The 14,060-nt window shown below is 48.9% G+C and overlaps 1 protein-coding gene across 1 annotated transcript; it reads left to right on the plus strand.

Moving 5' to 3' along the window:
- The first annotated feature begins 1,900 nt into the window (after nucleotides 1-1,900).
- Nucleotides 1,901-13,871, plus strand: C18H19orf12 (chromosome 18 C19orf12 homolog). Its single transcript, XM_043436788.1, has 3 exons — nucleotides 1,901-2,147; nucleotides 6,704-6,889; nucleotides 11,637-13,871. Exons 2-3 carry the CDS (start codon nucleotides 6,727-6,729, stop codon nucleotides 11,900-11,902), a joined length of 429 nt encoding a protein of 142 aa, XP_043292723.1. The 5' UTR covers nucleotides 1,901-2,147; nucleotides 6,704-6,726; the 3' UTR covers nucleotides 11,903-13,871.
- Nucleotides 13,872-14,060: the final 189 nt, after the last annotated feature.

A 14,060-nucleotide genomic window follows, 5' to 3' on the forward strand; every position in this document is an offset into this window, starting at 1 on the left:
GATTCCTACACATTACCTCCTTTGATCTTCAAAACAATCCTATGAGACAGGCACTATTATTACTGTCATTGCCCAAATGGGGAAACTGAGGCACAGAGAAGTTGAATAACTTTCCCCAGATCATCCAGCCAGACCTTAAGATCATAAGCATTATGAAAGCACTAAATGGATGCTGGGCCAGTGAAGAGTCACCACGCCATGATGGAGACCCCGCTGTTCTCCTCATTCATGGGACCCACTTTGCAAGAGGCTCAGCTGCCATTATGAGACTGTGGTACAGTGTGTTACATTTATGGGCTTTGATGTGTGCATTTTAAGACTTTATTCATATCAGAATGAAGGTCCCAAGTTGCTGATGGGTTGAATGTTTGCCGTACTTCTTATAGCTAACCTTCTCTAGAGGGGCCCCACCCTTGAAGTTTCTTTCCCTTCCAGCATTTTCCTGCCACCCTGTCCTTTCCTCCCCATCTCTCCAGGAGTGAGTGAAAGGGCCCAGTTCCTTAATGTGCCACCAGAGGGAGCTGGCCTGCGGAGAAACAGGAGAATCTTATCCAGGCCCAAACCTGGAGACACCCCAGGGAGTTGGGCTATTCTTTACCTTGGTTAATTTTCACTTTCAGTTTTGGAATGTCACCCAAACTCATAAAGCTCCTATTCAGGAACAAATGCAGTTATTTCAGGGGAACTTATTTGTGGCAGGGGAACTCTGGTTAATGCTATAGGCCCCTTTTCACATTAGTGACAGAGTGGAAACAGAAGTAACAAAATGATGATAAAGAATACAAAGTTTCAGTTAACTAACCTAACATATATAAATTCTAGAGATCTACTATACAGAATCGTATCTGTAGTTAACAATACTGTAGTGTACACTGAAGTGTGCTAAGCTTACCACATCTCCACACACAAAAGATAGTAATAATAAAGGAGATGGAAGGAAACATCCAGAGGTGATGTATATACTTATGGCCTTGATGGTGGTGATGATTTCACAGGTATAAATTCATCCCTAAACTCATCAACTTTTATATACATCAAATATGTACAGCTTCTTGTATGTAAATCATACTTCAGTAAAGTGAAATATCTACCTATATATCTATAGCTCACACACGAACATACCCAAAGGACTTTCCCATTCAGAAAGAAAAAAAAAAATGGTAGTTTGAAAGAGGCCGACTCTCTGGGTGCCCACAGCACTCAGGAAGGCAAGCCAGAGGGCTGGTTACAAGAAAGGTCTTTGAGCCAGGTGGACCCAGGATGGAGTCTGGACCCTGACACTCCCTACCTTGCTGGACCTGGGTAGACCACCCTCTCTGAGCCTTGGGGCCTTCCTTCTCCTGTCTGTAATATGGCAATGGGAACCAGGCCTACGCTGCAGGATTGAGGGAGATAGCCCATGGAAAGCCCCCAGAAGCCTTTTTCAGCTTTGAGATGGTTCCAGGCCAGCCCTTGTATGTGGGGGTTGGAGGAGATGGGTAGAAGGCTCCTCCACGGGCCGCTCCAAAGCATCCCCTGGCCCTTCTCTGACCTGCCTCCCTCACACCTTTGCACCCTCCCAGGAGGCTCCCCAACCTCAGCTTTCCCCTGGAAGCTGGACCTCCTCTTTCCTTGGAACCCCAGGAGAAAGGGGGCGCAAAATCTTTTCAAACCCCCAGACGCAGAGGCCGCCGGTGTCCGCACTGCGGCCGGCTGACGTTTGCCTCTGCCAGGTGCATTCAGCGAACATTAACTCAGCCCTTCGCCGAGGCCGCGGCGTTCCTCCCGAACCGAGGGGTGGGGGAGTGTCTCGGTAGTGAGTGAAAGGCCAAAGTGAGACAGGGCCTCCCAGGAGGCCCCCGGGCTTGAGTAAGAACTAAAGGAACTCCGACCTAGTATGGGGGTGAGCGGGTGGAGGGCAGGGCTGCGCGCGGCCTCGGGGCCCAGCGATCCCGCTCCAGGCGCCCCATCCTGGCAGGCGCTGGCAGAGCGGAGCCGGGGTCGGCAGCGCAGCGGCAGGGGCGGCGGAGGCGCTCCCGGTGGGCGGCGCCCCGGAAGGCCCCGCGCGGACGAGCCGGAAGGCGGTGGGGCGGGGCCTGCGCGCCCGGCGGGGAGGCCTGCTGTCCACGCGCCTGCCGGCCTGTGACCTCGCGGCGCCGCCTCCGCAGGTAAAGGGCCCCGAGCCGCCGCCGGAGCCAAGGGGGCGCCCGGAGCAGCGCCAGGGCAGACGGTCTTAGTCCATTTATTTTCCTTATGGAGAAACGGGGGAACGAAGGGATGTGTGTGCTGTCTCCGCCCGCAGGAACTCCTGTGTGTGCGTGCGCGGGCGCGCGCGTGTCGCTTCCCGCAGGAACCCGGGTGCGCGTTTGGCGGGTGTTATATCCGCAGGGTGGGGCACTCCTGGCCTTGCCCTCTGGGGAGAGAATTTGGACGCCAGATTAGAGATGATGAGGAAGGGATGTTAGTGATTTAGGGGCGGGGAGATTAGCCTTGTGGGGACTGATAGCTTGTCTTTTTTTTGCCCTCACTGTGGGGCATGTGGGATCTTCGTTCCCCGACCCAGGATCAAGCCTGTACCTCCTGCATTGGGAGCGGGGAGTCCTAACCACTGGACCGCCAGGAAAGTCCCTCTTTATCCTTTTTGTTTGTTTAAAGAAATAGGAATATTTTGAGAGGGTGTTGCTCAAGGGCCAAGCAGGTAGATAAGGTGTGCTCCTGTAGGACCCTGCTCAGCTCTGGCCTGGATTGCTGCAGAAGGCCTTTCCCGTGTGGCTTGTACTTTTGATTTTTCAGGAGAATCAGAAATCTGAGGTGTATGTGAAATCTCTTGATTTTAAAAATTCTAGCAACTATTTTATTTAATTTATGTATTTGGCCTCAATGCATGTGGTATTCTAGCTCCCCCACCAGGGATCCAGCCCTCATCTCCTGCACCGGAAAGTGAAGTCTTAACCACTGGACTGCCAGAAAGTGAAAGTATCTCAGTCCTGTTTGACTCTCCCCGCCCCATGGACTGTACAGTCCATAGAATTCTCCAGGCCAGAATACTGGAGTTGATAGCTGTTCACTTCTCCAGGGGATCTTCCCAACCCAAGGATCAAACCCAGGGCTCCCACATTGCAGGCAGATTCTTTACCAGCTGAGCCACTAGGGAAGCCCAGGACTGCCAGGGAAGTCCCTAATCCATTTTTTAAAAGTCTAATCTGACTGTATTTGCTGATGGGATCCAATGTCTGTACTGGGGCATAGAGAGGTGGGAAGACATGGTTTATAGGAGCCAGTGGGCACACTGGAGCTTTAAAATAAAGTCCACCAGAGAAGTAAAAAGTACTGACGATTGCAGGTGAACAGCATCACTGAATCTTAAGAGGCCCTGCTTTTTTAATTTTTAAAAAGAGCTTTGTGCATGGAGGTCTGTGTTAGCTCTGCAGCCTTCCTCTCCTCATCTCACAATCTGGTCCATCTCAGAAAGCCAGGCTGCAGTCTCAGGGCCAGGCTCATCTCCCTCTCCCCCAGATCCCTGCTATAATCAGCAGACCAGCCTGGGTGCTTGCAAGAAACCAGGGCTTCACGTTGGTATTTGCCTTCCCTGTGGCTGGCAGATGGACTTCCTGTGATCCGAGTCTGTTTTGTGGACAAATCTGATTCTGAAATAGGTGAGATATGGTTGTAGAGGGGGTCACCCTCCCACCCCATTGAGGTCTGTCCCAAAAGAGTGCTGCCTCCTTCTTCTTCACCCACTTCTCTGCCACTTACTGACTAAGGCGGCTGGAGTGGGAGAAGGAAAAACAGGACTGGCTTCCTTCCTGAATCAGGCAACGCTGGAGAAGTTGGGAGGCTGAGCTTTTTAGCAGGGAGTCAGGAGATGGTGCTGCAGACTTTTCTTCCACAGCAAGGATCTATTGATGCTCCAGCTTCTGCAGTGATTCTTACAAGGAAATTAAACCAGCGGCCTCTTGGATGGAGGCAGCCACCATGCCAGTGGTCTACTCATGGTGTGGATCCATTGAACCCAGCAGGAGCTAGGCCACTTCTCCTCCCCTCCCACACACCATGGCACCTGCTGGCCCACTAGTCATACAGAGCTCTGGACTTGAACCTTGTGCTGACTCGACTGGGCTAAGTGGAGGTTAAAAGTGGTGTTTGCACAATGATGCCTCATTAGTCTCTGTGGGTTTTGACTTAAAGTCATTCAGAGCGGGTTGGAAGCTGGTTTTGGTTGTTTTTTTTTTTTTTAAATAGACCATACAGGGTGAAGTGGGTATGTATCTCCAGCCTCTTTTACATGCCTTTTCTTGCTGTGCAGAAACTGTTTGGAGAATACAGATCTGTAATTCTTCAGAAAACCTGGCATATGGGCAGAATGTGCTGGCCTGGAAACCAGCCTTGCAGATCAAGCGTGGCAAGGCTCAGGGTCTTCATGCCTCTGGGAATGCAAGGGGCCTTCCCAGGACCTGAGCTTCTTCTCCCTTTTTTCTGCAAAACTGACAGATAAAAAGCTAGGTGTAAACCAGAGCTAAGCTAGAAGGTGATTAGGTATTTTATAGGATGATTTTTAGCTTTTTAAAAGGTTTTATCATGAGATTAGTTCCTTTGGTTATCTTAATAGGTATCTGAAATTAAACATTTTGTTTGCATAGCTTTACAAGCCCATGGCTATTGGGTAAATCAGGTTAGTTCCTCCCTCCTCCCATTTCTAAGTGCAATTCTTTCGCTGTTATAATGCTATAATGTCATCTTGACATTTGTGCCTGGAAAATTTTTGACTTCTGGAAGGGTGGAAGGGGGCTGTCTTGCAGGTAGGAGGGGGTTGGGGCATGTGCTATGCCTACACGTGGTCACCTCTGGTGAACAGAAGGGCCTGGAAGCCAGGAGGCATTTTAGCGGATCCAGGACACCTGGGAGCCAGAGCAAGGACAAGCACACCTGAATTTTCCTTTAGTCCCTTGGGCAGCCTTGCAGGGCTGCCCCTCCACTGCCTCTTACACTCCTGGTAAACGGACACATCTGGAGCACGCCTCTTGCATTCTGAATTCAAGGACTGAGTAGCAGATATCAGACATCTTAAGTCATTCTGTCATAGAGTCTTGCTGTTCAAAAGTGAGGGCACAATTTCAGCTGGGGGCTTGTAAATACAGAATCTCACCCTACCTATATGGGTAGTATTTAACAAGGTCTTCAGTGACTCCTGTGTGCTGGTGGAGAATCACTGATATCAAGAATATCAAAAGGAGGAACTTCCCTGATGGTCCAGTAGTCAAGAGTCTGAGCTCCCAATGCAGGGGGCTACAGGTTCAATCCCTGGTTAGGGATCTAAGACCCCCCTTGCCACATAGCATGGGCAAAAAATAAAAAGAATATTAAAAAGAAAAAGAGGGTAAATTTTCAGGGCCTAGAGAAAAGGATCCCACTTACCTCCCCTGGGACTACAAAGAAGTTCTGACTGGTATAGATCCACAGATTTGTTCTAAAGGCTCAGAGTTCTCTCAGAATTGGGAGGATAATTTTACATTAGGGTAATTCTGGATTTTCCTTGGGTTTAAAAACAACTCATATTTCCAGAAGATATTGAATAGGTCCTGCTCCAAACTTCCATGATCAGATTCCTTGTAAATGTCTGTGTCTCACAGCCTTGATTGAAAAGGGAAGTGTTGGTGAGAGAGGAAGGTGCCCACCCAAGCCTTGGGTCCAGCCAAGGCTGGAAGAAGGAGAACCGCTCGTTGCTATTTTGATTTTACTTCCTGTCCTGCCAGGAGGCCATCAGTGCCAAGGTTCTCCATTCCCACCAACCTTGGGGTAGTTAGTGCCTGCCCTACCTCTACCCTTGCCCCGGGCTGTTTTTTTCCTGCTAGTGTGGCAAAGAGTTTCCTGACCCCAGAGAATTTTTCTAAAGGTCATTGTTCCAAAGTCTGTCCATCCATCTGTCATCTGTTCACCCATATGGACTTCTTTGATTCTTTTATTCTCTGGCTGTTTCATCTCACCATGTCATCCTGCCCCTGCCTTTAATATCCCATGGGTAAAACTGGATTGACTCTGAGTAGTTGCTTGTTGAAGCCATTGGTATATGTTAGGAAGAGAATGTCCATTTAGAAACCATCATATCTGAGAGTTTGCAGTATTAACAGTCTCGCTCCAGGTGAGACTTTGCATCCATCCTGCTAACACCTTGTAGGAATCCAGCCTGTAGGTGGTTTATCTTCATCTTACAGGTGAGAAGCCTGCCACTCTGCTGGGTCATCCTGTGGCTACAAGGCTGTGTGGTTACAGAGTCTGTGCCTCCCCCTTCTCTGGCTTGGCGGGAGCCGAGATGCCCTGTCACAGAGAAGTGGACCCAGGGCTGGGACTTGTGCACTCCGCCCGGCTTTGTGCGTGGGGATTGTCTGGGCTCGCTGAAGGGCCCTGAAACAAGAGAGCTCAGAATTGCATCACTCGTGATGAACTGGTGGAGCAAGTGGCCAGGATTGTCCCTTAATCTGTCATAAATCAGAAGTTAGACTGCAGAGAAGACCTTTCACCCACTCTGCTGATCCTGTCTACCTAATAACTGAATGCTGCCCTGCTTTCTGTTTGGCAAAGGACTTGCCGCATGACTGGGTGTGCTGTCCCTCCTGCACACGGCAGAGATCCTGTTCTCTACCAAAAATGGGGGAACCTTCCTTAAAACTTGAGGAAGAGTAACATTTGGGTGGAAGGGCCCTTCACTCATTGCATCTGTCCTTAGGAGCACTTACCCCGAGGTCCGCCATGATGCCCGTGGCGGTGGAGGACGTCATGAGGTTGCTGTGCTCCATCTCTGAGGAGAGGAAGATGAAGGCGGCCGTCAAGCACTCCGGGAAGGGCGCCCTAGTCACCGGGGCCGTGGCCTTCGTTGGTGGCTTGGTGGGCGGTCCACCGGGACTAGCCGTTGGTAAGTGCAGATGCCTCAGGGACAGTGCAGTTGTTGGGAAAAGGCCTTTGAGACCACAGAGACATCATGAAAGCCTCTGTCCTGTGTGAGAAGTTTGTCGCGTTGAGGTCACGTCTGTGAAGTGATCTTTGGGCACGTGATCAGTCCTGTAAACACCACCAGCTTCTGTGTGAATGTCTCAGAAGTGCAGGGCTCTCTCAAAAGGCATCTGTGTCATAAAGGCCTGGAGGACATCTTTCTCCCAGAATGTGTCCTAGAGCCAGAGGATTTCAGGGTGTCCCGGGTTTTGGACAGTCTCCCTCCCCCCATCACCGTTAGACATCCAGAGAGGAAGCTGAAATTTGCTGAGCACCTCCTGAGGGGTGATGCTCAAGGGCCACTGAATGTGAATTCATTCACAGAGTGCTTCCCTAGTCTGAAAGCAAGCCGTCCAGCTCAGGGAAAGCAACAAGCTAGCTCCTAGAGTGGTCATCATCCCTGCCCTTCTTTTACCACCTGCTTCTATTTGGGAACTTGTTTCTGGCAATAAATGAAAGTGTGGCTGATCTTCCCATCCTTCTTTGTAGCTAGAATGAAGCTGCTTCCTTTGGATTAGGAGCAGAAAGAATTCCTATGTGGTCTGAACTGTGGGCCGGGGGTGTTGTCAGAGAGCTGGCTGCTGTCCAGGCCTGACCTGTGGAGGGGCCAGATAAGGTCTTCCTTGAGGTGTGTCAGATGGACCCTGCAAAACAGGGCTAGGTCTGCTGCCCTGGGCCCAGCAAATATTTACTGAATGCCTCCTTTGTGCTGGTAGCTTGTGCTGGGGATACAGAGCCTGAGAAAGCTCACGGGCTGGTGGAAGCCCTTTCTATGTGGCTTGTAGTCTTCACATGAATACAGGCTAGAGAGATGATTGCTTTTCTTCCCAGCTCACGGGAAAAGCTTCCAGCTCTCCTCTTCCCTCCCGTAGTAGGATTGACATTTGAGGACATTGTATCAAGCTGAGGCCACACTGAGGAGAAAAGAAGCAGCTTGTGGGTGACCCTAGATCTTCCATCTATACATTTCCATTTCCAAACGCTGTGAGTTAGTGAGTCCTGACTTCAGCTTCTTGCCATCCAGGAAGTGTTCCCATGGGGGAGAAGACAAGGCCATTGCCATCTTCCTCAGTGACATCCTTTATCTTTGTCCCACCCCATCTGATGTGCTCAAAAAGGGCTAGCTGGGATCATTTATCACATAGCTGTGCCCAGATGCCATTTTGGGAGCACATATTTTATTCAGATTGAGCAAAAGCTGGTAGAGGACAAGCTGTCAGCAAAGGGAACCCCGGGGATTGGCTACTCGCAGCCCCTAGGTCATGGGCAGGAGCATCATTTTACCCAGAAAACAAAGGAATTTTCTCTTCTCCAAAGAGTTGGTAATTTCTTGGTCGATATTTCCTGGTGACTTTTTGCATTAAGTGCTGCTCTAAATCAGATATTGATGTTCTCATAAAGGTTTAGTGCAGATGAGTGCAACTCTTGTCAGCGCTAAGCATTTCACTGGTGTCATGGGGAAAAGTTCACTAAAACTTGTAAGTGACTGACCCTCCCTCCCTGGAATGCTCCTTCCTTTCCGTGTGGGGCGAAGTCTGTCCAGGGCAGTGTTCAGCCTCCAAGACATAAGGCTGGCCGGTTTCCTGCATCTTAGGAGGTGTGTGCTACCAGGTGCTTCCACGCTTGGTTTCCTAAAATGTCGCAAGATTTACTTATTGATGGCTGCGTCCAGCCTGAAAATGGGTTCTTTCTGGCTCAGGCTGCATTCTTTTGGATAAACTCTTTATTTTGGAATAATCTTAGATTTACAGAGAAGTTGCAAAGACAATGCCGAGAATTTCCACGTATGTGTCATCCATTTTCAGCTCCCCTAATGTTCACATCTTATGTTACCACGGCACACTTGTCAAAACTTAGAAACCCATCCTAACATGACTGTTAACTATTCTTCAGGCTATATGTGGATTTTATCAGTTTCTGCGTCCAAGGTGTTTTTCTGCCCCAGGTCTAGCTCAAGACCACACTTAATCCTCATGTCTCCTTAGTCTCTCCAGTTTTATTGTTTTTTTTTCCACTCTTAATTTTCCCCCCATGTGGGCCATTGCAGAGTATTGAGTACAGTTCCCTGTGTTACACAGTGAAGTCGCTCAATCGTGTCCGACTCTTTGCGACCCCATGGACCGTGCCCACCACCACCCCAGGCTCCTCCATCCATGGAATTTTCTAGGCAAGAGTTACTGGAGTGCGTTGCCATTTCCTTCTCCAGGGGATCTTCCCAACCCAGGGATTGAACCCGGGTCTCCTGCATTGTGGGCAGATGCTTTAGTGTCTGAGCCACCAGGGAAGCCCAGTAAAGAACCCCGTTATATAGTAGTAGGTCCTTATTGGTTGTCTATTTTATGTAGTGTAGGGTGTCTATGTCAATCCCAGTCTTCCAGTTTATCCCTCTCTCTCCTCATCCTCTGGTAACCATAAGTTTCTTTTCTGTTTCTGTAGTAGAAAACCTCTATAACTCTATTTCTGTTTTGTAGATAAGTTCTTTTGTACATTTTTTTTTAGACTCCACATACAAGCGCTATCATATGATCTTTGTCTTTCTCCTTCTGACTGACTTCACTCAGTATGACAATCAATGTTGCTGCAGATGGCATTGGTTTGTTCTTTCCTATGGCTGAGTAACATTCCATACAGGTGTACCACATCTTCTTTATCCAGTCTTCTGTTGATGGGCGTTTAGATTGCTTCCATGTCCTGGCTATTGTAAATAGTGCTGCATATGGGGGTGCACGTATCTTTTCAAATTATGGTTTTCTCCAGGTGTATACCCAGGAGTGGGATTGCTAGATCATACCGTAACTCTGTCTTTAGTTTTTTAAGGAACATCCATGGTATTCTCCATAGTGACTATTTGGCACAGTGGTAACTCACATCTCAGTGACACAAGAGATGCGAGTTCAATCCCTGGGTTGGGAAGATGCCCTGGAGAAGGAAATGACAACCTACTCTAGAATTCTTGCCTGGAAAATCCCACAAACAGAGGAGTCTGGCAGGCTACAGTCCATGGGGTCGCAAAGACTTGAACATGACTGAGCAGAGCACATCGTGGCTGTACCAGTGTACGTTCCCCCAACAGTGTAGGGGGGTCCCCTTTTCTCCACATCCTCTCCAGCATTTATTGTTTGTAGGTGTTTTGATGATGGGCATTCTGACCAGTGTGCAGTGATAGCTCTTTGTAGTTTTGATTTTGCATTTCTCTAATAATTTGTGATATTGAGCATTTTTTCATGTGCCTTTTAACCATCTGTGTATCTTCTTTGGATAAATGCCTAGTTGGATCTTCCATCCATTTTTTGCTTGGGTTGTTTGGGTTTTTTTTGGTATGAGCTGCATGCTCCAATATACATGTTGGTGTATATTGGAGACTAATCCCTTGTCGGTTGCTTTCTCCCATTCTGAGGGTGTCCCCAGTCTTGTTTTCTGCTGCTTTGATACTTTTGAGGAGTACTGGTCAGGTATTTTGGAGAACTCCTCTCAGTTTGGGTTTGCCTGATGTCCTTCTCATGAGTAGAGAGCGGATCTTGGGAAGAATACGGTGGCGCCTCTCGTCACACATTTCAGGGACGCGTGACACCCACAGCACCTCCTTGAGATGCTCGGCTTGATCACTTGACTGGTGTCAGGTCTGTTAGTCTTCTCCACTGCACAGTTACTGTTTCCCCTTTTCTACTCTTCTCTTTTGAAGAAAGTCACCAAGTCCAGCCAGCCTGCATTTTTTCAGTATCCGATCACCAATATTTAAAACTTGTAAGACTATTAAAATATACAAACCTGGTATTCCATGTGGCAGCAGTTGGCTGGCATGGGGTAGCCACTTCTCCTTTAGACACGTACCTAGCTCTCCAGGTCACCACAGTCCCCCTCAGCCCACTTCACTCCTTTCAGTGACCTGCTTGGGCCCTGCAGACACTTGAGTTTAAGACCCTTACCCTAGGACATCTTCCTATAGCAGGCTGCACCTGACCTGCTTAAAGAGAACTTTCCATTGAACTTGGAACTCGTCTGGTCCCAAGATAGCATGCTTTGACTTTGATAATAATAAATTTACATATAAAAGTAATGTTTGTGCCCTTTTGGGGTAGCAGAAAAAGAAATAGTTGAATACATTAAATTTGTTATTTATCATCATACAACTTTGGAAGGGTTGTATGAAAAACATTGCTTCAGGAGAAAATACCTTGTCATCTGTCACCGTCCCCAGGGTCCTTGAACCAGGTGGTTCCACTAGAGATTTCAAAGCTCAGGTCTCAGGCACATGTTCTCTGCCCAGCGGAGGAAACTCAGCCTCATCAGAGATGGTTCTCCCTGAAAATGCATTTGCTTCTCAGCCTTCTCCTTTGAGATGAGAGAGGTTTTTATGGAAGCATGAAAACCTTCAGCCCATGAGGATTTTAGTTAGCATAGCTCTCAGGGGGCGAGATGCTTCATGTTGCACTGTGAGCGCAGGGCTTAGGAGAGGGCATGTGTGAGTGTCAATTATCTGAGCCAAATGGATCAAAGACCACGTAAACCTTTGCCCTCCGCCCTGCTGGTGGAGCAGACATGAAGCTGAGCCTGTCCTGACCCGTTCACGAATGTGCTCACTCGTCATGACGGTGGACGTGCGCTCAGCGAGAACCTGTGGCCATCATTTATGAGTAAGGCTGACTAATTGAGTCCTTCCTGTTTTCTAGGGGGGGCCGTCGGGGGTCTGTTAGGTGCATGGATGACGAGTGGACAGTTTAAGCCAGTTCCTCAGATCATAATGGAGCTACCGCCTGCCGAGCAGCAGAAGCTCTTTAATGAAGCCACTGCCATCCTCAGGCACCTGGAGTGGACGGACGCCGTGCAGCTGACCATGCTGGTCATGGGCAGCGAGGCCCTGCAGAAGCAGCTGCTGGCGATGCTGGCCAACTACGTCACCAGGGAGCTGCGGGCAGAAGTGCAGTATGACGACTAGGCCTCGGCCCTGGGAAGTGGGGTCCGTTTGGATGATTCCCCCGACTCGTGGGAGGTGACCGGGGAGCTGTGGGAAGCCCACATCATCAGAGTATTACCTAAACTGTAGCAGCATCTCCTGCTGAAGAGGCTGCTGCTCTGCTAGGTCATGTTGTGGAAATTATTGGAGAAGATGCTGCGCTTTATGGCTGTGTGCGCCTGTGTGTCCTGACAGCCTTTGAGGGGGAAGCTGGCGAATAGCAAGGCTGTGCCTGCTGCCATGTGGTGGCGGTTTTTTGAATCCACACTTGCTCACACAGGAGCCAGAAGAAGGTCAGCACGTTCAGTCTCTCATCTCATTGCAAGAAGATGACGCCTGTCCAGGCACCCATTGCAGGACACCTTGGGACCTGGGGGGGCTGGCCCCTGTTGGAATCAAGTTTACCTCTTGATTGTCCTTTCACCACCCGGTGACTTCTGAGTGGCCTCAAGGAGGGGGCAGTCGGCCTGCTGACTGAAGCCAAGAATGCCAGTGGCACTCTGCCCTTCCCCCACTAGCTGCCAGACTAGGTTCTCACCCTCCTGGGGGGGGCTTGCTTTCCCCATCTGAACAGTCACGGTAGTTCTTGTGTTCAGCTTTTTAAATTAAATATTTTCAGTAAAAGTATTTCTCTTTCTGAAGTGGTAGGATCATAAACTTACCTAGACACAGGAAACATCTCCATTCTAAATTTCCCTAATACTGTTTTTGCTTTGCTTTCAGAACCACAACTTGACTGTCATCAAATCACAGTAAATGTTTTCTGAATAGTCCTTTTCTCCACCCATTCTGTGTAAAGTGTCTCTAAGATTCAAAGTCGTGTGCTTGGAACACAAAGGAAGAGAACGGATTTGTGGCTCTAAAGACTGAATGAAAGCTCTGGATTCCTGGGCCTGACCTGAGGCTCCAGGCTGCTGTGGTTCCCTGGGCTGCCAATGTGTGCACACTGCCCGGGCCTCCCCTGGCAACCACAGGGCGTCCCTTGGGTCTCTCCAGGGAGCTGGAAGGAAGCTTCACTGGCCTCCCTGGGGTACAGCGGAAGGCACTCGTGTGGAGCAGAGATAGTATCCTGCACCTTCTTTGGATAAAGGAAACTTCAGGGCAAATTTGAAACGGGGGTGATTAAGGAAGGATCAAGCTTTTATCTCAGAAAAGTTGCTCTTTATCTGGCCTCATCTAGCACTCATCAGGTGCCCTTCACAGGTCAAATGCCTGGGGTTGATGAGGCCACTTGGTCATTTGCCCTGCTCGGGTCGATGAGGGAGCAGGGCAGGGTCCTTTTAGATGATTCTCCTGACACATAGAAGGTGACTGGGGAGTTTGGGGGGATCCCACCCACTCATTACTCGTGTTGGGTCCTACTCTGAGAGGCTCCGGGGACACAGGTGGTCCCAGCTCAAAGGTCCTACACCAGTGTCCACTGGATCCCTCCCCTGACCTGCCTGCCGTTACCCCTGGGAAAGCCACTCTGGGGAGATGGCCTGATTCCCGACCAGACAGGTGTCAGATGAAGCAGGCCTTACAGAATGAAGTCACTGGCCTAGTCAGGTCCTGGATGACTTGTGGTGGACTCTGGGCCCGAGAGGAGTCCAGACCTTGAGTCTCATCTCTCCCAGGAGCTGAAAGCACTTTCCTTTCACGCTCTCCTCACTCACAGTAACTGTGGCTTAGTATTTCTTCATCTTCTTTGAAAATTTTTGACTTATTTATTTTTGAAACTTAGGAGACACCAGAAGGTATAAATGGAAAATGAAGGTGTTCTCCTATGCTGGCTGCTGCTCCAGACCCTTTCCAGATGCACCACTGTACCAATTTCTTCTGTATTCCTGTTTTTAGACAGTCTTTTGTTTGTCAGTGTTTATTGCTGAAAACATAGAAAAATCCAGAAAAGTACAATGAAAAAAAAAACCATTAAACTATCACCACCCCAAAAAAACCCACTGTTAACACATTTGGCATACTTTGTGCAAACTTTTTAATGGTATGTATGTTTCTAACCTATTTGCATCTTTACTGTTTAGACCCTTTGAACACTTTTACCAATTAGCATTAAATAACACTTGTGATGTAATTTGAACTCCCTTGTGAACATGTGTAATGGCTTTATAATATTCCATTGCACTAAACCATATACCTGCTA

This window comes from Cervus canadensis, chromosome 18, assembly GCF_019320065.1.
Source record: "Cervus canadensis isolate Bull #8, Minnesota chromosome 18, ASM1932006v1, whole genome shotgun sequence".
NCBI lineage: Eukaryota > Metazoa > Chordata > Mammalia > Artiodactyla > Cervidae > Cervus > Cervus canadensis.